The 27,413-nt window shown below is 63.2% G+C and overlaps 5 protein-coding genes across 5 annotated transcripts; 2 read left to right on the top strand and 3 right to left on the bottom strand.

Moving 5' to 3' along the window:
* Window positions 1–2,211: 2,211 nt before the first annotated feature.
* LOC104024631 (C-type lectin domain family 12 member B) lies at window positions 2,212–5,713 on the bottom strand. The gene is made up of 7 exons (XM_075726358.1): window positions 5,629–5,713; window positions 5,454–5,543; window positions 5,141–5,230; window positions 4,301–4,615; window positions 3,902–4,050; window positions 3,420–3,571; window positions 2,212–2,353 (listed from the first exon to the last, which is right to left on the bottom strand). Exons 1-7 carry the CDS (start codon window positions 5,711–5,713, stop codon window positions 2,212–2,214), a joined length of 1,023 nt encoding a protein of 340 aa, XP_075582473.1.
* A 1,697-nt stretch (window positions 5,714–7,410) lies between these two features.
* LOC142596642 (uncharacterized) lies at window positions 7,411–10,157 on the top strand. Its single transcript, XM_075726359.1, is given in 7 exon segments — window positions 7,411–7,485; window positions 7,487–7,583; window positions 7,692–7,784; window positions 8,810–9,124; window positions 9,238–9,386; window positions 9,594–9,667; window positions 10,010–10,157. Coding segments are annotated over 7 exon segments (927 nt in total). The 5' UTR covers window positions 7,411–7,434.
* Window positions 10,158–12,631: 2,474 nt separating this feature from the next.
* Window positions 12,632–15,491, bottom strand: LOC142596644 (uncharacterized). The gene is made up of 6 exons (XM_075726364.1): window positions 15,347–15,491; window positions 15,146–15,238; window positions 13,618–13,932; window positions 13,356–13,504; window positions 13,051–13,148; window positions 12,632–12,809 (listed from the first exon to the last, which is right to left on the bottom strand). The coding sequence occupies exons 1-6, from the start codon at window positions 15,489–15,491 to the stop codon at window positions 12,632–12,634; spliced, it is 978 nt and encodes a 325-aa protein (XP_075582479.1).
* Window positions 15,492–16,544: 1,053 nt separating this feature from the next.
* Window positions 16,545–19,646, bottom strand: LOC104036741 (killer cell lectin-like receptor subfamily G member 1). The gene is made up of 6 exons (XM_075727221.1): window positions 19,598–19,646; window positions 19,019–19,129; window positions 18,419–18,499; window positions 17,611–17,759; window positions 17,243–17,346; window positions 16,545–16,740 (listed from the first exon to the last, which is right to left on the bottom strand). The coding sequence occupies exons 1-6, from the start codon at window positions 19,644–19,646 to the stop codon at window positions 16,545–16,547; spliced, it is 690 nt and encodes a 229-aa protein (XP_075583336.1).
* An 85-nt stretch (window positions 19,647–19,731) lies between these two features.
* LOC142596645 (uncharacterized) lies at window positions 19,732–23,523 on the top strand. The gene is made up of 10 exons (XM_075726365.1): window positions 19,732–19,817; window positions 20,331–20,398; window positions 20,547–20,657; window positions 20,713–21,108; window positions 21,227–21,301; window positions 21,418–21,495; window positions 22,459–22,509; window positions 22,712–22,756; window positions 22,950–23,093; window positions 23,186–23,523. Exons 1-10 carry the CDS (start codon window positions 19,732–19,734, stop codon window positions 23,521–23,523), a joined length of 1,392 nt encoding a protein of 463 aa, XP_075582480.1.
* The last annotated feature ends 3,890 nt before the right edge of the window (window positions 23,524–27,413 follow it).

Consider the following 27,413-nt stretch of genomic DNA (forward strand, 5'->3'; position numbering starts at 1 on the left):
GAGCCCGCTCCTCCGGGAGAACTGGTAGCCCCCTGTGGCCCCCCAGGCTGGGGGGTGAGCGGGCCTAGGCTGAGGGCAGAGGGATCAGTGTGTGTATGCGTGTTTTGGGGGAGCCTGTGGGGCTGGTGGGTGTTTCCATGCTTCCCCACAAGCATGGGGAGCACAGCCGGTCCCTGACGTGGGGAGAGGCGTGCGGGGGTCCGGGAGAGGGGCGATGCCCCTGGGGAAGTGCACGAGGAGGATTGCCAGCGCTGCCCACCCAACGCCAAGGGCTGGGTGCTGAGCCAGCACGGTGTCCCATGTCCCCCTGGCACACGGGGTCAGGAGTGGGGTGCTGGCAGAGGGGCTGGGGTGCCATCCTGGCACCAGGGGGGAAGGGGCCGGTGAGCAGCACGGCCAGGCTGCCCAGCCCCTGGCAAGGGTAGGAGCCGGCTTTCCTCCCTCCTGCACAATGCACTGGTAAATGCAGAACTCTTGTGTTTTTTATTATTATTATTAATAATTGCTAGTAATATATACCCAGCTTATTTAAAGTGTTCAATAAAAACTGAATGTCCCAGCAACTCAGGCTGCTGCTTCTGTCTCTTGGATGCATGTCAGATGCGGAGGGGAGCGCAGACCCAAAAGGTTGCACGGGGTTGCCTGGGCTTCTGGGGAGCCCCTCGGGGACCACAAGCCAGCCTGGCTCAGCCCAAGATCTCAGTGCCCCCAGAGTGGCCACCTTGGTTGAAATGGCTTCAGTCACAATTCGCATTTATTGCTTTCATTCTTTGGGTTCATGCCCTTGGGTGTCTGTTTGTGGTGGTACACAACAAAGCAAAGAGCAGACAAGCTGTGTCTCTTTATTGCTATGAAGTGAGTTCAGCCAGCGGACAAGACGGAAGAGTGACACGTGCCACTTCCAAAAAGCCTGCCTTTAACACCCTTTTTGCTCTTCAAGCAAGCTAATTCACATAGCAGTTAATCAACTATATATGGCACACATGACCCCATAATAAACCGAGAGCATCTTCGCCTGGTTGAACATAACTTCCTCTGCTCTTGCCTGGCTGCAATGTTACATCAGGGCTGTTTTGCTTAATCTTCACATGTGCATGCGTGTAGTAACTATTTAAAGTCTTGATGACTTGTCTCGCAAAGCGTCAGTCCGCTGCGAGTGCTGGAGCTGCTTTTGCTTTTGAAAAGCATCACATTGTACAATCCTAAAGGTCATTGCTCTACTTTCTAGTCAGCAAAAAAACCCCAACCAGCACAGGCACCAGCCAGTTCAGGCACATCTTGCCTCCTTGGGCGCAGAGGCTTTGCTGAGGCTGTTGCTTGCTGGGTTGCCTGAAAGCTGTGGCCAAGCTGCTCCTGGAATGGGGCCAGGCGGAAAGTCCCTGCTGTGGGGAGGGGACCTGGGCAGGTGTGGGGCTGTGCCGTCCCCCACTACCGTGTCCTTGCATGCCAGCACCGCAGCTTGCTCCGTGCTGGGGATGTTGCATGGCTGCAGTGCTGAGCATCAGGGCTTGCTCCAGCCTGTGGCTGGGTCTGTGCTCCCCAATTGCACACCAGCCCCTTTGCTCAGAAAGACCCAGCGCACCCCATGCAGGTGTGGGACTGAGCTGTGGGGCCTGTACCGCTCTGCTGAAGCATATCAGCTGGAGGGAAACAGCCACTGCCACTGCCTCCCCCAGCCTGCATGATGCCGGAGCATCACCAGGCATCGCTGGGAAGGACCTGGGCAGCCCCTGGGCAGGGGTCAGTGAGGGGGAAGGTAGTTGCTTGCATGGATGGGACATCCTGGGCAAGAGTGCAGCAAGGCTGAAGCAGAGGCGGTGTGGGGTGCAGGTGCTGCAAAGGAAGGCAGAGAGTAAGGGTGAGGTGCTGCCCAGCCTCTGCCGCACGCAGTGGGGCTGGGGAGGCAGCTTGCAAAAGGATTTCCCCCATCTTGCCCCTTTGCTGCACCACAGCTTGGTGGGGAGGGGTGTCTCTTGAGCTACTGCAGACCAGGGGGTCCCATGGCAGCAAAGGGATGGAGGAAGGCTCGATCAAGCACAGGGAGGTGCATGCACCCCTCTCCCTTTCCAAGGGAGGGAGTCAGCGTGTCCCATGCAGATGCCCAGGCTCCCCGCTTTCCTCCTCGCACACCCCACGGGCCCTGTGCACCCCAGGGCTCGGCAGAGCCTGGTGTGGGCACACTCACCGCAGCAGTGGTGGGGTCAGCGGCCATCATGCTAGGAAAGCGGAGCTCGGCCCCGCCGCCTTCTCACAGATCCAGAGGTTCAGGTCATTGGGACCGGCGCACTGGCTGGGTTTGATGTTCCCACGGCTTATTATGGCACAGGACCCATTCAACTTCGACTGCCACGGCCTGGATGGGGAAATGACATATCAGGGGGCTGTCACCACCCTATCCACTACCCCCCACCAAGGCAGCCATGGCTGCTGACAGCTGCCTCGTGTATGCTTGCACAGGAGGGATTGAATGCTGCAGTCAAACAGGGGATCCTCCAGTCCTCCCCTACTGATTTCACAGGCTGAAACCTCAACTGACACATGCCTGCCCTTCCTTGGGCAGGCTGAGAAACGCCTCTGCAAAATGTTGGCATTGCTTGCAACTCCCCTTAGCATCCCACCTCCTTGAATCTCACTCAGCCTTGCTGCTGGAGGATATTTCCTCCCTGCAGTGCCCAGCAGTGGGGAGAGCCTAGTTCTCCTCTTAGATGGCCAGAGGCACCGCCTGGGGCCAAGGTGGGGTGCAGCCCCCCATGGCAGGGCTGAGGATGGAGGGGCAGGCAGCAGGCAGGGGCTGGGTACCCAGCACCCAGCCAGACAGGTCTGTTCCTCCCCGCTGCTCTCAGACACCGCAAGAGGAAGCGGTGGTGAGCTGGAGAGGGGTTACACGTGTCAGGGAGGAGCTCAGGACCCTCTGCAGGCAGGAAGGCTTGATTTCCCCCCCAAGGAGGGACCCGGGAGGCACGTGGGTGATAGAGGTGATGGTCGAACGCTTTGTCTAGACCCCAAATAAAACTTGTGGTTTCTTTTGTCCCCTCTCACTGCCTCCTGCTTGCACATGGCCTGCACGTGCCCCACTCCCCCAAGCCTTGTCTTTCCATTTGCACAGCCTCTAAGCATCTCATGACACCACTGCACCCACCTCCCCTTATCATAGAATCATAGAATGCTTTGGGTTGGAAGGGACCTTGAGAGATCATCGAGCCTAACCCCCCCTGCAGTAAGCAGGGATTGAACCTGTGAACTTGGAGTTATTAGCACCATGTTCTAACCAACTGAGCTAACCCTTCACCTTAGCTGCTTTGATGCTCTTCGTTGCCCACTGCTTGGGCCAGGGACTGGGTACCGGTGGGATTTAAAACGCTTCCTAAAGCCATGCTGGAGGAGAGGGGGTTTCAGCAAGAGGCTGTGCTGCTGAGTACCTTTCATAAAGGGAGCCGTCCACCCAGAACCAGGCATCTGAGACCCCCTCACCATCCGGGTCCTCTTCCCCCAGCCAGCCATAGTCATACCAGGGGAAGCTGGTCTTCTGCAGCCCGATCCAGTATGGGATGTCCGCGTTCTTCAGAAAGGTCTGGGGAAGGAGAAAAGGGGCCTTTTAGTGGCTTTTCCGTGATACCTATGTGCTGCGGTGTTTGCAGGGGGTGGTCATCTCCCCAAGAAACCCCTGGGACTGGAGCTCCTTGGGGCAGGACAGCCCTGGTGTCCTGCTCCAGCTTGGGCAGCATCCAGAGACGGCAGCGCCTCTCTGCCCTATGTCCACCCTCAGCCATGTGCTCTGGAGATCCACCTTGCACCCTCCAAAGTTTCAGCAGGCCAGGGGCCCCCAGAGTGGTCCTGGCCCATCCAGGGAGCCCAGGGCTGGATGCACCAGCTCCTGCCTTCAGCTCCCCCAGCACCCTACCGGCACGGTCCAGCGACTCCAGGATTTGGTGACCAGGAGCTGAGCATATTTCTTCTCGCACTCAGCTCTGCTGTCCTCCCATGTCTTCTTCTCCGACGAGATGAAAAGGCACTTGCCCCTGTACAGCAGCCAGCCTGAAGGGCAGCAGTCTGGGGGCAGGGGCACAGCTCAGGTGCTTGCCTAGCCACAGATGCCCTGGGGGTGGGGGGCTAGGAACAGCCCCACATCTTCCCAGCAGACATCACAGGCTCAGCCTCTGCTCCAGGCATAGCTTCAGCCTTTGGGCCACCCTGTCCCCACCATGTGGCCAAAAAAGCCAGCGCTAGTGCCTTGGTGCTGCACCTGCTAAGGGGTGCCAGCCCCCTGGGGCACCCCATCCCTGCTCCACCATGGCCCTACCTATAGCCGTGCAGGAGCGCAGGATGGCCACAGTGCTCTCGCTGTTGTTGAGCTTCCCCTGCACCTCCTGCATCTCCTTCTCCGTCTTCCCCAGGACCCCCATGACACGCCCCAGCTCAGCGTTCAGGCTGTCCAGCTCCAGCCGGCTGCTGTTGCCCTCCCGCCACGCTCGCTGCAGCTCCGCTCTGGCCCACGCCAGCTCCAGCCGCGTCTGCTCCAGGCTCCGCTCCCGCGCGCTCACCTCCTGCGAGAGGCGGCCCTGCTCGGCCGCGTGCTCCTGGGAGGCGTCCCGCAGGCTGCGGGTGACCTGCCAGTCTGGGGACAGGGCGAGAGAGCTGGGCCAGGGGCATGGCACAGCCCGGCCGGGGGACGCCGGACTGACCCTGCTCGGGGGGTAGGGTGGGCAGGGCAAGGCAGGGTGGTGACCATGCTGGATGGGAAGGGATGGGAAAGACACAGCAGGGAAGCGTATGGGCAGGACCTGGCAGGAGAGAGCAGAGCAAGGCAGGACAGGGCATGGGAGCAGAGAGAGCAGGGCAGGGGCAGGGAGGGTGCAGCAATGCAAGGCTGGGCATGACATCTGGAAGGGAAGGGAAAGGAGCAGGAATGGAGAGTGAGGTGGGGAAGGTGGGTGATGCACAGGGGGCACCCATGATGTGCGAGGAATACAGGCCAGCTTGTGGCAGACAGGGCAGAGGGACCCAGCCCCAAGCAGCGTGCATGGGCATGCCTCTGTTCACCCCCCCTTCACCCACGGCACCTGCCCCAACCCAGCTGCCTCCCTCTCCCTGTGCTGCCCAGCCACACCAGCCCCAGAAATGCCCACCCCCCCCAACTCACAGCAAGCCCCCAGGGCCACGGTGGCTACCAGCAGCAGCAGGCAGGCTGCCAGCAGCCCCACAGGGATGCACCACCACCGGGACCAGCACCCTGCAAGGCACAACCGACCACAGGCATCACCTGGTGAGCCAGGAAACCCCTGGCAGCCCCCAGACTTCCCGCCTGCAGGCAGTGGAGTGGTAGCATGATGGCACAGGTGGCACAGTGTGGGCGCTTCCTCTCTTCAAGGATGGGAGCAGGAGCAACCCAAAACACCACCCACTACCCATGCCAGGACCTCCCTGGCTCCCCTGGGCTCCAGCCGGGCACTCACCTGGGCTGGGCTGGGCCCCATCCCCATCCTGCCCTGCCGGCGCCGACTGCATGTTCTCGTAGGGGCTCTCCGCCTCGTCCATGCCCAGTGCTATTGGAGGAAGGCAGGGGAGAGCGGCTGAGTCCATGGGGCTGGGCATGGCAGGAGCAGCGTGGGAGGTCTCACAGGCTCTCACCTGCCTCCAGCGCCTGGCTGGCCGTGCTCCGGCCCCCCATCACCTTGGCAAACCTCAGGTCAGCATAAACCACGCTCTGGGCCATGTAGGCAAGCACTGGGCAAGCCCTGAGCCCTGCTGGCTCCCACCCTGCCCTTGGAATGCCTTTCTGGGATGGTCCCGCTCCCTGGTGATTGCACCGTCTCTCAGCGGTGCAAATGAGAAGCGTGGCCAGGGTCTGCAGAAGCAGAAGTTTGCTCTGAACTGTAGCAGATGGGGCCAGTGAGGCGCAGCTGCGGGGACCAGCACCCTCTCATTGGTCCCAGCACCACCAGCCCATCCCCTTCCACGCCCCAAAAGTGCTCACGGTCCCCCTGGGCACGCAGCAGGGCCAGAGCAGCATGGTCTGAGGTCAGAGCAGTGGCAGAGCAAGGATGGACTCAAATCCCTGGACCAGGGAAGAGCTGGGAAGAGCAGGGCTCCTACTGACACAGGAGCACATTGCCCTGGGGACAGCCCTGTGGAGGGCTGGACATCTTCATGGATGCAGATTTCCCATCCTGGTCTCTGGGAATGGGAATTTACCCATGATGTAGCTTGTGCCGCTGCCTCTCATCCTCTCCTTGGTTCCCTCCGAGAAGATGCCGGCTTTGGCATCACTCCAACCCCCCGTAGAGAGTTGCATAGAGCAATGACACCTGATTTGCCTTCCGTTCCCCAAACCACAACCCCAGCAGTCGCAGCATCTCCTCCTCAGTCCCAACCTCCAGCCTGTCAGTGTCTCAGAGGTCTCTACTGAACAGCATCCAGAGAAAGGCAGGTTTCAGAAGGGGTGCTGAGTTGGGGACCAGCTGGGCACATCTGGACACAGCCAGTTCCTGGGGCAGGACTGGAGGTATGCAGGGGTGCTGGTGGAGCACAGCATTGCAAGGCCACTCTCCGTCACCTCTGCAAGAGCAGGGGAATTTCTTCATCACTGAAGAAAGGCAAAAATCATGGCCAACTTCAAAGGGGACAGGAAGGAGGTTTGGAAAGCTAAAGGTTGAGCAGGTTCCACTCAATCGCCAGCAAGAAGATGGAGCATGTCCGCATGGGCATGCAGTGTTCCAGGCGCAGGGAGGACATGCTGGTGGGTGGGGGGAGCCCAGCAGGATTTACCATGGGCAAGTGGTGCCTGCCCAACCTGCCTGCCTGCTGCCGTGGGAGCACTGGGCTGGGGACAAGGGGGAGAGCAAAGGCGGCCATTTATCATGACCCTCTGAGGTCTGGGACATGGTCTCCTGTGGTATCCTTGCTGGCAGAGTGGGGAGATGTGGCCAGAAGAAGGGGAGAAGAGGAAGAGGTCACGCTGCAATGTGGAAAATCCCCTTTAGGCAGTAGGGCAAACGTTTCTGCATAGCAGCGATGCTCAAACCCCAGAGCAGACCACAGAGAGGGGGAAACTCCAACCTGGATAGGGCCAGCCCCAGAGCCACCTGTTCCAACGTGGAAGCTGGCCCTGCTCTCCCTCGCCCCAGGGATATGCGTCGATTCTCGGCAGGCTGAGCCCTGCAGTTCTGCCCAGCACCCCAACCCTGAGCTGCACCGCTCTGCTGCCATCCCAGGGGACCCTGAGCAGTTTCGGGGCGTGGAAGGGGACAGGATGGTGGCACCAGGGCCTATAGCAAGGCAGCGGTCCCCGTGGCTGTGCTTTCCTGTTCCTCTCTGCCACACATGACAGCAGACTTCTGCTTCTGCAGAACCAGACGCACTTCTCTTCGCAGCCACTAGAGAGGGGGTGACCACAGCAGAGCAGGAGCCGTCAGGGCCACCCGGGCAGCCCAGGGCATGGTCCAGCGCGTGGTCTACGCCGACCTGAAGTTTGCTGCGGCCCCCCCACTTGCCACCGCCCCCAACCAGCCGCGCAGCCCCCGATGAGGACGACAGCCCCTACGAGAACGTGCCGCTGGGGCCAGTACCTGCGGCGCCCAGCCCAGGTGAGACCCCGGCCGTGGCCACCGCCACGGGGACGCCCCGGCACAGGGTGGGCGCCGGGGGTGGCAGCGGGACCCGTGGTGATGCCCGTGGGCGCTCGTCTCTTGCAGGGCGCTGGCCCCGGCGCTGGCGTGTCCCCGTGGGGCTGCTGGCAGCCAGCCTGCTGCTGCTGTTGGTAGCCACTGTGGCCCTGGGGGCTTGCTGTGAGTCGGGCCGGGCGAGGGCCGCAGGGTGGGGGGCAGCCGGGGAAGGGCGCACCGGGACCGGGTTTGGGGCTGGGCGAGGGCTGGGCTGCTGGGGGCTGGTTGGGGCTGGGGAATGCCGGGCTGGTGGCCCGGGGGCAGAGCTGCTTCGTGCTTGGCTGCCCTGGGCTGCTCTCGCTCTGCCTGCAGTGGCTTCCCACCACCTGCCACTGCCTCCCACTGCCCTCCCATTGCCCTCCCAGTGCCCTCCCAGTGCCTCATCATTGCTTCACCATTGCTTCACCATTGCCCTCCCACTGCTTCCCATCGCCTTCCCATTGCCTTCCCACTGCCTTCCCCTTGCCTCCTCATTGCTTCCCCATTGCTTCCCATTGCCTTTCCCTTGCCTCCCACTGCCTCCCAGTGCCTCCCATTGCCTCCCATTGCTGTCCCACTGCCGTCCCACTGCCTTCCCCTTGCCTCACCATTGCTTCCCCATGGCCTCCCATCGCCTTTCCCTTGCCTCCCACTCCCTCCCGGTGCCCTCCCAGTGCCCTCCCAGTGCCTTCCCATTGCATTCCCCTTGCCTCCCACTCCCTCCCATTGCCTCCCCTTGCCTCCCACTGTCTCCCAGTGTCTTCCAAGTGCCTTCCCATTACATTCCCACTGCCTTCACCTTGCCTCACCATTGCTTCCCCATTGTCTCCCATCACCTTTCCCTTGCCTCCCACTGCCTCCCAGTGCCCTCCCAGTGCCTTCCCACTGCCTCCCATCACCTTTCCCTTGCCTCCCACTGCCTCCCATTGCCCCCGCATTGCTTCCCCATCGCCTCCCATCGCCTTTCCATTACCACCCGCTGCCTCCCCTTGCCACCACTGGGGCTTCCTTTCCCTTCCCACTGGCACCCCCAGCACTGTCTCTGCCCACAGTCGCACACTCTTATCCCGCTCCCCCTAGCAAGGGACATGCCCCAAGCAGGGTCAGTCCCGCGTCCCCCGGCCGGGCTGTGCCATGCCCCTGGCCCAGCTCTCTCGCCCTGTCCCCAGACTGGCAGGTCACCCGCAGCCTGCGGGACGCCTCCCAGGAGCACGCGGCCGAGCAGGGCCGCCTCTCGCAGGAGGTGAGCGCGCGGGAGTGGAGCCTGGAGCAGACACGGCTGGAGCTGGCGTGGGCCAGAGCGGAGCTGCAGCGAGCGTGGCGGGAGGGCAACAGCAGCCGGCTGGAGCTGGACAGCCTGAACGGCGAGCTGGGGCGCGCCAGGCAGGAGCTGGCTGTGCTGCAGGAGGAGGTGCAGGAGGTGCGGGGGGAGCTCAGGGCCAGCGAGAGCACTGTGAGCAGCCTGCGCGCCTGCGTGAATACAGGTAGGGCCATGGCGGGGTGTGGGGATGGGGAGATGTGGGGGCTGATTGCGGCCAGGCTGGCCCCCCAAGCATGTGGGGGAGGACAAGCGCCTGAGTCGTGCCCCTGCCCCCAGATTGCTGCCCCTCGGGCTGGGTGCTCTACAGGGGCAAGTGCCTCTTCATCTCGGTGGAGAGGAAGACCTGGTGGGCCAGCCATGATGACTGCAGGAGTAAAGCCGCTCAGCTGCTGGTCCAAGGCGACTGGCCATCATGGACGGTGCCGGTACAGAGCGGGGGGGCTGTGGGGCGATGGTGGGGCTGGGCAGAGCCCATGGGGCTGCGGCAGCTGTGGAGGTGCTGAGGTGGCACCGGGAGCCCTGGGTGCCCATCCTGGTGGGCTGTGGGGAGGAGGCCAGCCAGGCTTGGGGGTCCTGGGCACCAGGTGGGTGCTGGCCATGGGGCAGGTGGTCAACAGCTTCTCTCCCCACAGCATTTTGTGCAGGAATATTATGGTTCATACTGGATCGGAGCACAATTTTCTGACACAAAGAATACTGATGTATGGTATGACAGTAAGAGTCCTACTTGTAAGTGCAGAGGTGCTTGGCCCAAGCACCTGCCCTTTAGCCATGGGGTGCTCTTTCACCCCTGTGAGACCCACTGGCCAGGAGCAGTGCCCCAAGGGAGGGGACCCTGGGCAGAGCCCGTGGGATGCACTGCTGGATCTCCAAATGGCACAGCGGGAAGCCGGGGGGGGAGGAAGCCGGGGGGGAGGAATGTGGCCCTTCCTCAGACTGGTCCCAGTGCGATATGTCCTGCCTATCCCAGCGGCACTGGGACCTGTAGGAAGAAGTGTCCATGGTGAGCATGCTGTCACTGCCCTCTGAGATGTGACCTCTCTCCTAGGTATGACTATTCTGCAGGGTGCAGTCTATCAGCTAGTGGGAAAATACAGAGTTCAAATTGCAGGAAAAAGTACCAGTGGATCTGTGAGCAGCCCCCGAAGCTGAGCAACGCATCCAAGGACCTCCCTCCTCGCCTGGTCAAGGCCTGACTGTGTTGCCACTCCACTCCATTGCAGGACTCCAGGACAGGAGCTGGGGATGCACCCCAGAACCCTCTCCCCTGTGCATGCATTGCCGCAACCGTGTTGCAAACTGCTAGCAAAGGGTGTCTGTATTTTAAAGCAAGGCTCATGGAAAACAAGCCTTATTCCCCTCTCTCACACTCACACATACACTTACACCACCTTTCACTGGCCCTCCGTGTGTTCCTGCGTGCCCCAGCCAGCGCAGCTCACAGTGACCTGGGACTCCAGCGTGGAGCCCAGCTCCCACCTGCTGTGCTCCCCCAAGGCTGCCGGCGGTGTGCTCGGGCAGGGTGTGTCATTTGCATCTTTTTGGAGCTGGAGGGTGACGGCACTATTGGTATCCCTGAGCTGTCCTCTTCGGGGAATCCTGTGGATTTACTGCCTGTCCCTTCCCTCAGCATTCACAGCTCCCATCTTGCCCTTTCTCCTGCCTCCATCACCTGCCCAGGGCTTTGGGCTGGGCATTGCCTGGGGAGGGTGCAGACAGTAGTGCCACCAGCACAAGAAACTGCTGGGAAACCCTGAGACCATGTGGGAGATGGGGGAGTGCTGGGGAGCCCTGAGATCAGGGGGATGAATGAGGGACCCCTGAGACCATGGGGGGAAAAGGGGTGCAATGAAGAGCTCTGAGCCCATGGGGAGTGAATAAGGGACCCCTGAGGCCATGGGGGAAATGGGGGTGCAGTGTAGATCCCCGAGATCATGGAAGACAAATGAAGGAGACCTGAGGCCATGGGAGGAAATGGGGGTGCAGTGAGGAGCCTTAAGACAGTGGGAGAAAGGGGGGAGCACAGGGAAGGCTTGGGAATGTGGGGGAAAGGGGAGACCCCTGCCACCACAGGGCAAACATAAAGACCATGGTGGGACTGGAGCTGCTAGGGCAGCAATGAGGGAGCCCTGTCCCTGAGCCAAATGGGGTGGGTGGGGGGGTCCAGGGGCAGCACTGACCCTCCCTGTCTCACTCAGCGTTTCTGCAGAGAGGGGGATGAGGTGGGGACCACTTTACTAAGCTGGATGTGAGCAGTTCCTGGGAGAGGAGGTGTGGAAGGATGCTGGTGGAGCCAACCCACGGCATGGCAAGGCTGGGACAGGATTGCAGGAGGTTCCCTGCAATCTCAGATATTGTGTGAAACACGGACGTGCTGTGTCTGGCTTGTACTGGGGAGCCCAGACATGGTCTCCCTGGTGCAGGCTCCCTGCCCCTGGAGGCCTGAGCTCCAGCCACCATGGTCCGCAGTGTCATTGGGCTCTGCCAGCGCAAGGACACGCTGCTGACTGCTGTCCAGCCTCTGGTTTGCAGGTCCCCCAAACCTGTTCAGCACTGCTGGTTGCTTGTCCATCTTGATGCATGGGGTTTCTCCTTCCTTCCCAGCTGCAGGACTCACCCTTTCCCCCATCCAATATCAGCAGGCTCCCATCAGCCCATTTCTCCAGGCCCCTCTGAACACCGCTCCTGCCCCCCAGTATACCCACTACTACCCAGCTTGGTATTGCCCCCCAGGTGGCTGAGGCCACCACAATCCCATCATCCAGGGCACTGGTGAAGGCTTCAGGGAGCATTGGCCCCAGGACCAACCTCACAGGGATGTTGCCAGTTGGATGAGGCACTGCTGACACCCCCCTGCAGCTCTTCTGCTATCCAGGTTTCCACCCATCTTCTTCTTCCCTTCTCCTGGCCACATCTCCCCACTCTGCCAGCAAGGATACCACAGGAGACCATGTCCCAGACCTCAGAGGGTCATGATAAATGGCCGCCTTTGCTCTCCCCTGTCCCCAGCCCAGTGCTCCCACGGCAGCAGGCAGGCAGGTTGGGCAGGCACCACTTGCCCATGGTAAATCCTGCTGGGCTCCCCCCACCCACCAGCATGTCCTCCCTGGGCCTGAACCACCACATGCCCAGGACGTGCTCCATCTTCTTCCCAGGATCAAAGTTATTCTCTGACAGGGACAACAATGCTCAGCCCTAGGACAGGCTGCAGCTGAGGGCAGGTGGCGGAGGGAGGAGAAGGGGCAGGACAGGAGCCAGCGACAGCCAGTGACAGAGGCAAGGGGCAGCCAGTAAAAACAAAGGCCTCCCCGAGGGGGACAGCTTTGGGACACCAATGACACCATCACAACCAGCTTCACAAGGTGCAAGAGGCATCTCCCAAACCAGGCTCAGTGGAAGGCAGCAGAGGTGAGCAGGGCTCGGTACCAGCATCCCCTCCCTGGGTCACGGTAGCCAGGGCTGGAGGGCAGGGGCTGGGGATATAAGCATGGGCATGAATGTGGGACACAGAAACACAGTCTCTTTTCCTTAAGTCATGTTTTAAAGTGCAGACACCTTTCCCAACCTGTATCCCCAGGGCTTTGCAATGCGGTTGAGGCAATGGTGTGCAGGCATGTGGCTGTGCAGGAGGGAAAGGGTGTCTTTGCCGTGCACCCCCAGCTCCTGTCCCTCAGTCCTGCAATGGAGAGCGGAGTCTCAGAATTGCCCTATTGGCTGGGAGAAGAGAGAGGGTCTTGGATGGGCTGCTCAGTTCTGGGGACTTCTCGCAGATCCATGGCAAATAGCTACTGCAGTCAACGCTGCTTGTCTTCACGCCAAAGGACATTTTTACACAGGAGTAGAACATACTGTTCAGAGAAGTGAAGATGCTCGTGAGAGCTGACATGCTCCCAGCCGACTGCCGGGCCTGTGGTGCCCCCGACACAGCTGCAGCCACAGGACCCTTAGCTTGGGCAGGAAGGCCAGAGCAGTGCCCAGGCCCAAGCATCGGTCCCATGGCCGTGACAGATGCCTGGGCAGTGCCCAGCACCTCTACCCATGGCTGGTGAAGGTGGGAGAGGTGCAGGTGGCCAAGAAAGAACAACTTACTCTTTAGACTGCCTCTGATACAGCCCCTTAAGTTTATCATTACGATACTGGTAAGTCTCTCCAATCCAGTATGAACCATAATATTCCTGCACAAAATGCTGTGGGGAGAGAAGCTGTTGACCACCTGCCCCATGGCCAGCACCCACCTGGTGCCCAGGACCCCCAAGCCTGGCTGGCCTCCTCCCCACAGCCCACCAGGATGGGCACCCAGGGCTCCCGGTGCCACCTCAGCACCTCCACAGCTGCCGCAGCCCCATGGGCTCTGCCCAGCCCCACCATCGCCCCACAGCCCCCCCGCTCCATACCGGCACCGTCCATGATGGCCAGTCGCCTTGGACCAGCAGCTGAGCGGCTTTACTCCTGCAGTCATCATGGCTGGCCCACCAGGTCTTCCTCTCCACCGAGATGAAGAGGCACTTGCCCCTGTAGAGCACCCAGCCCAAGGGGCAGCAATCTGGGGGCAGGGGCACGACTCAGGCGCTTGTCCTCCCCCACATGCTTGGGGGGCCAGCCTGGCCGCAATCAGCCCCCACATCTCCCCATCCCCACACCCCGCCATGGCCCTACCTGTATTCACGCAGGCGCGCAGGCTGCTCACAGTGCTCTCGCTGTTGTTGAGCTTCCCCTGCACCTCCTGCACCTCCTCCTGCAGCACAGCCAGCTCCTGCCTGGCGCGCCCCAGCTCGCCGTTCAGGCTGTCCAGCTCCAGCCGGCTGCTGTTGCCCTCCCGCCACGCTCGCTGCAGCTCCGCTCTGGCCCACGCCAGCTCCAGCCGTGTCTGCTCCAGGCTCCGCTCCCGCGCGCTCACCTCCTGCGAGAGGCGGCCCTGCTCGGCCGCGTGCTCCTGGGAGGTGTCCCGCAGGCTGCGGGTGACCTGCCAGTCTGGGGACAGGGCGAGAGAGCTGGGCCAGGGGCATGGCACAGCCCGGCCGGGGGACGCGGGACTGACCCTGCTTGGGGCATGTCCCTTGCTAGGGGGAGCGGGATAAGAGTGTGCGACTGTGGGCAGAGACAGTGCTGGGGGTGCCAGTGGGAAGGGAAAGGAAGCCCCAGTGGTGGCAAGGGGAGGCAGCGGGTGGTAATGGAAAGGCGATGGGAGGCGATGGGGAAGCAATGCGGGGGCAATGGGAGGCAGTGGGAGGCAAGGGAAAGGTGATGGGAGGCAGTGGGAAGGCACTGGGAGGGCACTGGGAGGCAGTGGGAGGCAAGGGAAAGGTGATGGGAGACAATGGGGAAGCAATGGTGAGGCAAGGTGAAGGCAGTGGGAATGTAATGGGAAGGCACTTGGAAGACACTGGGAGACAGTGGGAGGCAATGGGAGGCAATGGGAGGGAGTGGGAGGCAAGGGGAATGCAATGGGAAGGCACTGGGAGGGCACTGGGAGACAGTGGTAGGCAAGGGGAGGCAATGGGAAGGAGTGGGAGGCAAGGGGAATGCAATGGGAAGGCACTGGGAGGGCACTGGGAGGGCACCGGGAGGGAGTGGGAGGCAAGGGAAAGGCGATGGGAGGCCATGGGGAAGCAATGGTGAGGCAAGGGGAAGGCAGTGGGACGGCAGTGGGACAGCAATGGGAGGCACTGGGAGGCAGTGGGAGGCAAGGGAAAGGCAATGGGACGCAATGGGGAAGCAATGGTGAGGCAAGGGGAAGGCAGTGGGACGGCAGTGGGACAGCAATGGGAGGCAATGGGAGGCATGGGAGGCAGTGGGAGGCAAGGGAAAGGCAATGGGAAGCAATGGGGAAGCAATGAGGAGGCAAGGGGAAGGCAGTGGGAAGGCAATGGGAAGGCGATGGGAAGCAGTGGGAGGGCAATGGTGAAGCAATGGTGAAGCAATGATGAGGCACTGGGAGGGCACTGGGAGGGCAATGGGAGGGCAGTGGGAGGCAGTGGCAGGTGGTGGGAAGCCACTGCAGGCAGAGCGAGAGCAGCCCAGGGCAGCCAAGCACGAAGCAGCTCTGCCCCCGGGCCACCAGCCCGGCATTCCCCAGCCCCAACCAGCCCCCAGCAGCCCAGCCCTCGCCCAGCCCCAAACCCGGTCCCGGTGCGCCCTTCCCCGGCTGCCCCCCACCCTGCGGCCCTCGCCCGGCCCGACTCACAGCAAGCCCCCAGGGCCACAGTGGCTACCAACAGCAGCAGCAGGCTGGCTGCCAGCAGCCCCACGGGGACACGCCAGCGCCGGGGCCAGCGCCCTGCAAGAGACGAGCGCCCACGGGCATCACCACGGGTCCCGCTGCCACCCCCGGCGCCCACCCTGTGCCGGGGCGTCCCTGTGGCGGTGGCCACGGCCGGGGTCTCACCTGGGCTGGGCGCCGCGGGTACTGGCCCCAGCGGCACGTTCTCGTAGGGGCTGTCGTCCTCATCGGGGGCTGCGCGGCTGGTTGGGGCGGTGAGCGGGGGGGCCGCGGCAAACTTCAGGTCAGCGTAGACCACGCTCTGGGCCATGCGGGCAGGCACTGCCCCGGGTGGCAGAGGTCTGGGGACTGGGTCCTGCCCCACTCCAACACAGTCAGATGTGGGCTGTGGCCAAGACTGTGCTGGGTGGAGCCACTTCCTCGTGCAGAAAAGCAGAAGTATTTGCTTTATTGGCAAAAGTGGTTTTATTTCTGAGGCTGCTCTTGCTTTGCGGAATGGGGGGGTGAACGGGCTCTAACCCAGGCAGGGTGCTCTGCATCTACCTCCCTAGGTTCTGGGGAGCCCCAAGAGCCCGTGTGTACTGGCCACAGTGGGGCCATGCTGCCCCATGCATCACCTTCCCCATCCCAGCCCCTGCTCAGGAGACAGGATGCAGTGACTGTGAGGGCTTGGACCTCCGCATTTGGCAGGAGGGACTCCCAGGGATGCCCATGCCAGAGCTGCATGCTGCTGGCACAGCCCAGGTGGTCTATATCGAAACCACGACAGCCCACAGGACCAAACCCCTCCAAGCACAGCCCAGGCCTTTTAGGCTCTCGCACATCGCCCAGCCTCAAAGCAAAGTGAGGGCATTTGTTGTGACCTCTTCAGACTGGGCAGGCACCAGGAGACAAGCTGCTGCCCAGACCAAGCCCTGCGTGGGACTGGGGAGGCAAACGGCCACCTCTCAGCTGTCTTTCCCAAGAAGCATAAACCCTGGTCAGCCACCACGATCAGAAAGCCCAGAGCTTTGGGGGAACCTGCTCCAGCCTGCACAGGAGCTGCTCCATGCTGCCACCAGGACATGAGGACACTCAGGTCGATGCTGGCTCCCAGCCCCTTCCTTCAGTGCCACAGCAGCTACAATTTCCAACTGGGCAGCGATGCAACCGAGTCAGTGAGCTGGAGAATGCACCTCCATCCCACCACCCTCATCCCCCAAAGCCAGCCACAGCATCCAAGTGCCAGAGTTTATTGGCAAAGTGCAGAGATCCAGGGGGGTAAAGGGGTCTGAGTGAGGAGGCAGCAGCACCTGGGGATGCCCATGTGCTGGGGTCAGGCAGGGAACAGGGTGGTGGGACAGGCTGGAGGTCCCCACGGTCATCAGGGCCCCACGCAGGTGTAGGTGGTGTTTCCCCAGAGGAAGGCAGGGGGGGAGGACCGGAGCCACTGCAGGGTGGCTGCACTCTGCTCGCAGACCCATCCGAGGGGTTCCCCGCACAGACCACCTGACAGCCTCAAGCCTGACACCCTGCCGCAGGCCAGGAAGGAGCTGGTGGAGCGCTGGATTGGGAAGAGCCTGCAGGGAGAGAGCGGGCTGAGATGGGATGGGCAGGAAGGGCTGGGGTCATCCCGTCAGCAGCATCTCCAGCCAGGGAGCAGAGGCTGCACAGAGATGCCGTGGGGGCAAAGCTCCCCCTCCCCGTGGAGCACTGTCCCCTGCCACCCTCCTCCCAATTAGCACACATGCTCTGATCCGCCCCCCCCCATCCCTGCCTGTTTGTCATGCAGCCCCGTGATGCACGCAGCACGCCCAGGTCCAGCCTGGCAGGGCTCAGCACCAGCTGCACCAAGAAAAGCCCAGGAACCTGCTTTCGAGGGACTCCCCCAGCCCCTCACCCAGGCAGGGTGTGGGCACCAGCGTCAGGCCCCTGCAATCTTCCCTTCCCTAAAATGCCCCAGCGCAGCCTTGGGAAGACGAGAGGTGGCCAAAATGCAGACCACACCCCTGTATGCCAGTAGGCTGCCTGTCCCCCCGTCACCTCCCTGAGCCCTGGCTGGGGACAAGCTGACAGCCTCACCCCTTCAGCGTGGTGCCATCCAGCCACTTCCAGTCAGACCTGAAGCCATCCCGCTTCAGCCCCACGTGGAAGACCTCCATGTTGGCTGAGCGCACCAGGAAAGCCTAGCGCAGGAGAGGACCCACATGAGCTCCCTGGGGGGACACCCAGCCCCAGCCACACGATTAGTGACAGGAGCCGCGCAGTACAGGGACAGCATCGCCAGCTCCCTGCCTGGAGGCTCAGCTGGCCTTTGGGCACATGGGCCAGAGCCAGGGAGCTGAGACGATGCTGGTGATAGCTGGGTGACTGCTGAGGGACCTTAAAGTGGTCGCCAATGCAGCCCGATGCCCGCAGGGAGCTGGACAGGCCAGGCTGGGTGCACTCACCAGGGTGGTGTTGGCTCGGACAGTGACCAGCTGTGCCCCTCTGGAGCAGCAGTCCTCTCTGCTCTGCTCCCAGCTCTTTTTGGCAGAGGAGAAGTAGTAGCACTGCCCCGCATCCCAGAGCCAGCCGACCGGACAGAACTGGCATCGCTCTGCAAAACAGAAACTCAGCCTGCAGGAGCAGCCGGGACAGGGCAGCTGGCAGGGGCTGCCACCAGCCCCCAGCCCAGGGGACAGAAAGGTGACAAGGGGCAGCCAGGGTGCCAAACAACCCAGTGTACTCCTATGGCTGCCCCACGGAGAGGACCCTCCACTTGCCCTTACACCAGAGTCCAGCTCCCACATCCCAGCACCAGCTCCCAGGGAGCCCCAGGGGGAGATGGGTTGGTTACATGAAGGTGCTGGTATCAGGCAAGTGAGGGGAGCTCCAGGGTTGGGACTGTGATAGAAACATCATTTGCGAAGCACTGAGAACGCTGTCAAGATTTCAGCTTCACCAGAGACTTGTCAAAAGAGAGCACCCGATGCTGTCCGGCGTACAGATGCTCGTGGCAGCCCTGAGCCTGGTGCTGGTGGTGTGCCCAGGTGACGCCGAGCCGCGCTGGGGTCATCTCTTCCGAACTGGTCCCAGCAGTGCAGCCTGTTCGGCAGCACTGGGACAGCTCTCCATGCCGTGAGCCAGGGGACAGGCAGCAAGGGTGAAGGAAGACTAGGAGGGGGCACGTTCTGGAGCAGAGACAGATCCTACCTCTTGAAAGGGGCAGACAAGCCCTCTCCAAACCTTGCCCAGGAGCCCATTGGGTTCTCTTACCTCGCAGTGTCTGTCGCCCATAGCTGGGGCTCTCCTCCATGCTCCAGGGACCATTGGTGCAGCTTGCCTGTTGTCCTAAATCTATAGAAGAGCACAGGATTGACCCTGGCAACAGTGGGCTCCTGCTCCCAGCAGCACCCAGTGCCCGCTCCCACGGGACAGCCCCACAGCTGCGGCTGAGGGCATCCCCGCCTTGAGGTGACCAGCCAGCCAAGCCTGCCAAGGTCCTTGCAGCTTTTGCTGTGCTTGGGAGCCCATCACATGACTGTGTGGAAAGGGGAAAGTGCTTTTGCCTTTCGGTTTCAGCGTCACCCCTCCCCCTCCTGTCTTCATTTCATTGCCATGTGATGGAGTGGGATGCCCCAGCACCTTCCCTGAGCCCACACTGTCCCCCCGCCTTCCTCTTCCAGCCAGGCAGGTGAGGTCTTGCCTCACCAATTTTCCTACTTGCCCCAGAACCCGCAACATCCTTGGCCCCAAGCAGGAGGTCCCAGCTCCATGGGCAAGCTGCAGCTCTGTCTGTTGGTACACGGGCCCCGTGGTGCTAACCCTGACCCCAGGACCCCAGCCAAAGAGTTCTGGGTGCCAGTGGATACTCACAGTGGAAGCTCAAGCTGACGAGGATGATTTGTGCCAGCAGGAGCAGCAGAGACAGGAGTGCCAGGCTGAGGGCTGCCCAGCACCAGGGCAGCCGCACCGGCTGCTGAGGAGCTGAGAAGGTGAGTTAGCTTCAGTCTTGGGGCTCAGTGGGGGTGGTGGGGACCACCCAGCTGGGAAAGGTCTGTGAACCCTGGGCAGGGACTCAGGAGGCAGCAGGGGAGCCCAGGAAAACTGAGGGAGAGCCCATTTGCAGCACCTTGACCCTCCTAGAAGTTGTCTCCCTGCAGACAGCGCTTGGCACAGACGGGAGAGCAGAGCAGGGGGTGCCTGTGTGTGCTGTGGCACTGGGGTGCAGTGGGCATCCCCTGCCCTTGAGCTCCTCTTGCCCCCCACCCCAAGAGCCGGCAGTCTGCAACAAGGTTGCAGAGGAGCTGTTTGGGAGAGGATACCCAAAAGGAGGGAGCAGGGGGAGCAGAGCTGGGGGAACAGCCCTGCAGAGGTCAAGGGGCTGCAGGAGGGCAGGGGACCCGTCAGCAGAGCTGGGGTGTCAGGGGCAGGGAGCAGTGTGCCATTCATTACCTGGTGTGCGGGGCAAGCGGAGATCGGCGTATGTGACCCCCTCTTCCATCCCTCCCTCGGTCTGTCGCTCTGCGCCCCACGGCGGAAGTGGCAACCCTCTCCCAGCCCTCTTTGTCAGCCAGGTGCGATGCAAAATGGAAAGTGTCACTTCCTGGAGGGCTCCCCAGAGGCACCACCTGGGCCACAACCCTGGGGGCTTGCGGTGCTGCCAGCGACCGGGGTGAGGGGGAGCCCCAGCCCAGCCAGCACGCAGGCATTCGCAGCATGAGGGAACCCTGCACCCCTGGCTTCAGGGCAGCAAGCGGTGAGGATGACCACTAGCTCAGATGTGGGGCCAGGGCTGCGCTGGGCAGCCCTGTCGAGGCTGCTTCCCCTGCCCCGACCCCTCGGTGCTCAGCAGATCTGTCCTAGGGGCTGTGCAGGGGACCTGGTCATCCTTGGGGAGCAGAACACAGGTCCCTGTCCACGTCCCGAGGCTCCGTGCTCTCAAAACACCAAGGCCACGGGGCGTTTGCTCAGATGTGGTTTCTGCTGCCTTCTTTGCATGGGGTTGCAGCTGCACCTCAGCCTTGGAAAGTGGGGGGCTGGGGCGCTCCTTCCCCTCACCGAGCCTTGAGGACTGCCGCGATGGGCAACGCCTGCCGTGCCCTCGGGGGTGGGGGGGCAGAGACCCCCAGCCCCTCCAGGGATGGTCCTGCCCCGGCGGGTGATGGGGGGGGGATGGCGGGGCCAGGACTACGTTTCCCAGCGGCTCCTCCCTGGGCTGCACATGCTCGCTGCGGCTCCCGGCGACTCCCGGCAGCTCCCGGCGCGGCGCCCGGTGCAGCGCAGGGGCACTCGGTGCGGATCCCGGTGCGGCTCCCGACGATCCCCGGCGCGGATCCTGGTGCGGCCCCTGCTGCAGCTCCCGGCGGCTCCCGGTGCAGCTCCCGGTGCAGCTCCCGGGGAGGCTCCCGGTGCAGCTCCCGGTGCAGCTCCCGGTGGCTCCCGGTGCAGCTCCCGGTGCAGCTCCCGGCGGCTCCCGGTGCAGCTCCCGGTGCAGGTCCCGGGGAGGCTCCCGGTGCAGCCTCGGGAGAGCACGGCCGAGCCTCGGGGCTGAGCCCTGCCCATCCCAGCCTCACCACCGGCCTGGGGCCGAGCTTTCCCCCCGGCACCCACCCTCGCCCCCGGCAGCATGCCCCGCGGGCGAGCCTGGACGCAGGCGGAGGTCAGCAGCCTCCTGGCGCTGGTGGGGGGCTCGGGGGAGGCTGCCCTGCTCATGGCCTCCACGTCGAGACCCAACGAGGCGCTGTGGCGGGAGATCTCCCAGGGGCTGGCGGCGGCCGGCTACGGACGCAGCGTGGCCCAGTGCCGCTCCAAGTGGAAGGCGCTCAAGCAGGCGTTCCACTCGGAGCGGGAGACACGCCGGAGGGCAGGCTGCCACTCGCCCTGCCTGCCCCCACACTACCGAGCCATGAAGAGCATCTGGAAGGCGGCTGGGCGGCCCGTCTTCGGCGAGCGGAGGATGCCCGGTGGGTGCTGGGAACGGGCGGGTGGGCTTGGCAGGGTGGCTGGATGTGGAATACTGGGGGAGCACTGGTGCCACATGGCCACCTGGGGTCCTTTGACAATTTCTTTCTGTTCCTCTAGACCTGGTGAAGCTGCCCCCCAGGAAGCGCAGGTCAGCCCTTGCCGCCCGCTCTCCATCCTCACCAGAGCTGCCAGGTACCCGTGGGCTCAGGCAGCCAGAATGGGGCTTGTACTGGCTGTGGGGTGGCAGGGACCCCTCGCCTCCTGGTTATTGAAGCTCTTTTCTGCACCCCGTCAACCTCCTTCTGCAGAGCATGATGTTGGCAGGGACGCCCCGGACACGCTGCTGTCCCCGCTACTGCGGTGTGTGAAGGATGAGCCAGAGAGCTGTAAGTACTGGTCTGCCCCGCTGCACCGGGCTGCACGGCCACGGCTCCAGCCCAAGCCCTGCCAGCATGATGGGAATGGCGGGGCTTAGAGGGTCGGGGGGGGCCTGTCACGAGTCCCTCAGCAGGGATGCTCACTGGTAGGGGTGCTGGGACTTCTGTCTCCAGAGGCCTTGGCTCCAAACCAGCCCCAGAGCGTAAGGGGATGGGGGTGGCTGGGATGGGGCAGGAGGGGTCCCCAGCTCTGACCCAGCCTGAGGGCATGGCAAGGCTGCTGGCTGTCCTGGGGCAAGTCGTGGGGCCCCAGGTCTGTAAGGGACAGTGGCCCTGATCCGTCCCAGGGGGGCTCTCGCGGCTGTGCAGCACTGCAGGGCATGTGACTCCCCTTCCTTCGGCAGGTCCTGGCTCGCCCCTTCCCCCGTAACACCATAAAGCTTCAGATGAGTTAGGACTGGGCGTGAGGGCCAGAGGTGCCTGCAGCTCCCCTGCCCTGCAGCACACCCAGGGGCAGATCCTGCGCCCCTCTTGCTCTGCGCATGCCCAGGGGTTTGGCACTGAGGTGATGCAGGATGCGTCCCTGGGTCTGATTTGCGTGGGCGCCCCGGCCAGCATCCGCACTGGGTAATTACCTTCTGTCTCCCTAAATTCCCCCTGCAGTTTCAAGTGGATGTGGGATTCTCCTTCACTTCCAGTCCTAATCTGTTGTGTAGCGTTGCTGCGTGCTGCTACGCCGCTGCTGCCTTCCAGCCCAGAGGTGGCTGCATTGCAGTGGTGGGTGAGTGACTCCTGCTTTTGTATCTAGCTCGTGAAACGCTTTGGGGCCCTGCAGGGCGCTGTGGAGCTGTGGCTAGGGCATGTCAGGCTGCGGGGCTGGCCGGGGCAAGCCGGGCAGACCCCGGGCTGGTGGTGATCCCCCAGCAGGTCCCATCAGACAGCACATCTCTCGTCTCTGCTCTCTCCCAGCAGCCAGTGGGGACCACATCGCTGGAGTGCCGCCCGCTCCCCCCACCGTGCCACGTAAGGCTTTCCTTGCCCCGTTTGGCCCAGTAAACCCCCTCAGCCCCATGAGCAGGTTCTGATATGGTTCTCGTTGCAGACGCTGGATGCTGCTTCCCTCCCCTTCCCTTCTTGGGTGAGTACCGTGCCCAGGTGGCCATGCTTGTGCACCCCGGGGTAGGAGGTGGACACAGCTCACGGGCTGTGTCTGCTCTCTTTCCAGGCTGTCACTCCACCCTGAAGCAGGAAAGAGCTGAGCGAAAGGCTGGTAAGGATCTGCAGCTTGGAGCAAGTCCCCGTGCTCTGGGGGCAGCTCTGTCCTGTCCTGCCAATGGGGACAGAGGGCAGAGGCTCCCGCAGGCAGTGCCCAGTCGGGGCCCTGCAGCAGGGTCAGGCTGAGCACGGGGCTTGGGTGGCTCCAGCACCCTGGTTGCTCCCTCCATGCCAAACCATCGTGGCAGGTTTTGTTGGTGAGACGTCCCCAGGGATGGGAAGAGGAAACCAAGTGCTGCCAGTGGCCACCGCAGCCCCGGGCTTCCCCGGGACGGCTGCTATGAGTGAGCAGCCAGCAGCGGGTGAAGAGGTGTCGGATGCAAGCCTGCATGGTGGGTCCTCCCTGCAGCATCCCCACAGCCTTGCAGGGGTCTCTTGGAGCCATAGTGAGGGTTTGCTGCCACTGACCCCCCTCTCGCTGCAGGCTCCGGCGTGGCAGGCTTGCTCCAGAGCGTCCAGCAGCTGCTGGTGCAGATCCTGCAGACGTCGCGGCAGCAGCAGGCGCTGCTGGAGAGCCTGGCCAGCGACACCGTCTCCCATCTCCACTTCCTCTCCCACAGCCTGGTGCAGGTGGGTGAGACCCTGCACCAGCTCCTGCTCCGGCCGCAGACCCACCCTGGCCCCCTCAGCCACTATGTCCCCCACGTGCCCCTTTTCGAGGGCACCCCTGGGGTGTCCTGTTCCTTCAGCTCTCCCCACGCCTCCCCGGATCACAAAGAGGAGCCTCAGGGGTCCCCTGCCGCCGGCTGCACCCCGCCGTGAGAGCCACCATCCCTGGCCCCAGGGGCGACGGCTTTGCTATGCAGCCACGGCACAAATCTTTATAGCAGAGGCCCTGGATATTTTGGAAGTTTATAGAAGAGACACATTTTAATAAAATTAAAAATAGCTTTTGTACCAGCAACAATTGACCGATTCTTTCCCCTCTCTGGGGGACGTTCCCCTTCTCACTTTCGAGATGAGCAGAAGTGGAACTCGGCTATTTACAGCCTCCCAGAAACTCCCAGGCCACACACCATGGGGCAGATGTATTTTCTCTGCCCCTGCTTGCTCCCTGATGCCTTCCAGCTACTCCTGGGGCTGGCAGGACCCCTGCCCAGAGGACCTGCCACCAGGCTGCAGAGGGGAGCAGTGCTGCCACTGTGGCTGGAGAGCGCAGGGAGCCTGGCCAGGGCAAGGGCTGCATCCTTCTGCAAGGGAAGGGGCCGGGGTGGGTGATGCTGGGTGGCTCCGGGGCTGGGGAGGCAGTGCATGCTGCAGCCGTGGCCCCTCAGCCCCCAACTCCTTGGCAGGTCACTTCCATCGGGCGAGCTGGGGCTGTCACAGCCGGTGCTGCAGGGTTGCAGGGTACTGCACTGAGCCCCCTCCTGCTCCTGCGGGCTCAGGATGTGGATCACCATCAGGTAGCGTAGTTGCAGATGCACTGTGGCACGTTATGCTCGGCAAAGTGGTCACTGGCTCTTGGCTGGGCCACCACCACCTCCACCAGGATGCCCACATCCTCCAAGGGGATGGGGCGTATGTGCCAGGCACCTCCAGGATCTCTTGGCCACGTCTAGGGAGAGGATGTATCAGATGCTGCTGGCATAGGGCGGGTAGATGTCAGGACAGTAGTCCTGACATGCCAGGTGCCACTTGCTGGAGGGCTGGTGGATGACCTGCCGCTTCTCCCAGGAGAAGAGGGACTCCATGTAGAGGCTGGCCCATGCCAGGTCAAGGCCAGCCAGGAAGGTGGGCAAACAGTCCATGTTGAAGCAGTTGTCATCCATCTTGAGGATGTGGCAGGGCTGGCACTCCTCAGGCGCCGCGCATGACCTTCAGGGTGCGGTTGCAGTACGTGTCCCTGTAGCTCCCCAGCAAGATGTCCCCGATCTCCTGTCCTTCCTTCTGCATACCCAGCCCACTGCTGCCTCGGATGCCTGCCCCACCAGAAACACTGTCTGCCAGGGACTTGTGTCCCTGTAGCTCCCCAGCAAGATGTCCCTGATCCCCTCCCTGTCCTTCCTTCTGCACACTTGCAAGGCTTGCGAGGGCACCCCATGTCCTCCAGACAACACGCCAAGCCGCCGCATGGCCCACCATGGGTGTCACCAGGATGAGCAGCACATGCCAAACGGCTGGAGCACCCCTCGTGTGGCCAAGCCATGGATAGGGGCCAGGGGCATGGCCAATGGGGGCCACCAGCGAGGTGGCCAGGGACTGCAGGTGCTACAGCACCAGTGAGCAGTACCGTTGCAGCCCAGCCAGCATCTGTCAGGCGACAAGTGTGGGCGAGCAGTGCCGGGAAAGCCCGTTGCCTCTTGCAGCACCATCCCTCGTCCCACGCCATCTGCGTGCCCTGGGTCAGAGAGAAGGGCCGTGCTGCGGAGGCACACCAGCCCCGTGATGCGGCAGGTGGGGAGACGGGGCCCGCGGGGGCTCCCGGGAGCGGGGCCAGCCCCGGTGGGATGGTGCTTCCAGAGCTGCACACAAACCCTCCTCTGTGCTCACGAGCAAGGAGCAGAAAGTGGCTGGCTGCTGGCCAGCAGCTCTGGCCACAAGCCTCACGGTGGTGGGGCCACTGCCTGCAAACAGTTTTGCCCTGGCTTTCCCCTCCGGAGGCTGACTGGGGTATGAAAGGTAGGAGAAAGGTGGTATTTCCCTTCCTGAGTCCTGCCACTTGCAACCAGTGAGGTTGCAATGGGAGGGCACCTTTGGGCTGTGGTTGCCCATGCTCCCCACCACCCTGCTGTGCTTTCTGTCATACTTCTGTGCTCCCCACTACCCTTCCATGATCCCCATCATCCCACTGAGCTCCCCACCACCCTGCTGTGATCCCCATCATCCCACCATGCTCCCCACAACCCTGCCTTGCTCTGTGCCATCCTGCTGTGCTCCCCACCGGAGGCTGCAGCCTCCTCCCTCCAACCACGGCACTCATTCCTCGGGCCCTGGGGGTGCCAGTGCAGTGGGACAGGCTGTTTCCCTGCACAGAAAGAGGGCAGGTCCCTGGCAGGAGGTGCCTGGGATGGGGTGTAGTAGGGGGCTGGCTGCAGAGGAGGGTGGGGTTGCAGCAGGGCCTGCACTGGGGTGCTCTGGGGGTTGCAGATCGGGGGCGCATGGGATGGCATTGGAGGTGCAGTGGGAGACAACGGCGTGCAGTACCGGGAACTGGGGGGGTTAGACTGAGTGTGCAACGAGGTGTGTGGGGTTACAGTGGGGCTGCAGAGGGGGTACAACGGGGCGGCAGTGGGGGTGCAGTGAGGCTGCAGAGAGGTTGCAGTGGGGTTGCAGTGGGGCTGCAGAGAGGTTGCAGCGGGGCAGTGGTGAGGCTGCAGAGAGGGTGCAGTGGGGTTGCAGTGGGGCTGCAAAGGGGTTGCAGTGGGGGTGGCAGTGGGACTGCAGAGAGGGTGCAGTGAGGGTGCAGAGGGGGTTGCAGTGGGGCTGCAGAGGGGGGTGCAGTGGGGTTGCGGAGGGGGTGCGGTGGGGTTGAGGAGGGGGTACAGTGGCGTTGCAGTGGGGCTGTGGAGGGGGTGCGGTGGGGTTGCAGTGGGGCTGCAGAGGGGGTACAGTGGGGCTGCAGAGGGGCTGCGGAGGGGGTGCAGAGGGGCTGCAGTGGGGGTGCAGAGGGGTTGCAGTGGGGCTGTGGAGGGGGTGCAGAGGGGGTGCAGTGGGGCTGCAGAGGGGGTGCAGAGGGGGTGCAGAGGGGTTGCAGTGGGGCTGCAGAGGGGGTGCAGAGGGGTTGCAGAGGGGCTGTGGAGGGGGTGCAGAGCAGTTGCAGAGGGGCTGTGGAGGAGGGGCAGAGGGGCTGTGGAGGGGGGGCAGAGGGGCTGCAGTGGGGCTGCAGAGGGGCTGTGGAGGGGGTGCAGAGGGGTTGCAGAGGGGCTGCAGAGGGGTTGCAGTGGGGCTGCAGAGGGGCTGTGGAGGGGGTGCAGAGGGGTTGCAGTGGGGCTGCAGAGGGGGTGCAGAGGGGTTGCAGAGGGGCTGTGGAGGGGGTGCAGAGGGGTTGCAGAGGGGCTGTGGAGGAGGGGCTGTGGAGGGGGGGCAGAGGGGCTGCAGTGGGGCTGCAGAGGGGCTGTGGAGGGGGTGTAGAGGGGTTGCAGAGGGGCTGCAGAGGGGCTGTGGAGGGGGTGCAGAGGGGTTGCAGAGGGGGTGCAGAGGGGTTGCAGATAGGCTGTGGAGGGGTTGCAGTGGGGCTGCAGTGGGGGTGCAGAGGGGTTGCAGTGGGGCTGCGGGGGGGCTGCAGAAGGGCGCAGCGGGTCGCGACGCGACGCACAGGCCGTGCGGGCGGGGCCGGACTGGAGTGACATCTCAGCAGCCAATAGGAGATCAGGGAGGAGAGGCAGGGGCGGGGCGAGGCCGAAGGGGCTCCCCCGTGCCGTCACTGGAGGGGGATTCCCCCCCACCCTCCCCCCGCGGGACGTGGCCGCCGGGGCTCCCGCGGGGGCTCAGCCCCGGGCCCGGTCCAGCTTGCCCCGGGGCGCGAGCATCGCCACCCCCGGACTGCCCGCCCGGAACAGCGGGTCACCCCTCAGTGCGAAGGGGGCGAGCTCCCCCCCCCGGGGTCTGCTTCACCACCCCCGGCGCAGGGGTGCGTGGCGTGGGCTGCCGGGGCACGCTGTGGCACTCACACTGCACCTTCTGCTCCCTTCCCTGCCCCAAAAGCACACCAT

Source organism: Pelecanus crispus, chromosome Z (genome assembly GCF_030463565.1).
Source record: "Pelecanus crispus isolate bPelCri1 chromosome Z, bPelCri1.pri, whole genome shotgun sequence".
In the NCBI taxonomy this organism is placed as follows: Eukaryota; Metazoa; Chordata; class Aves; order Pelecaniformes; family Pelecanidae; genus Pelecanus; species Pelecanus crispus.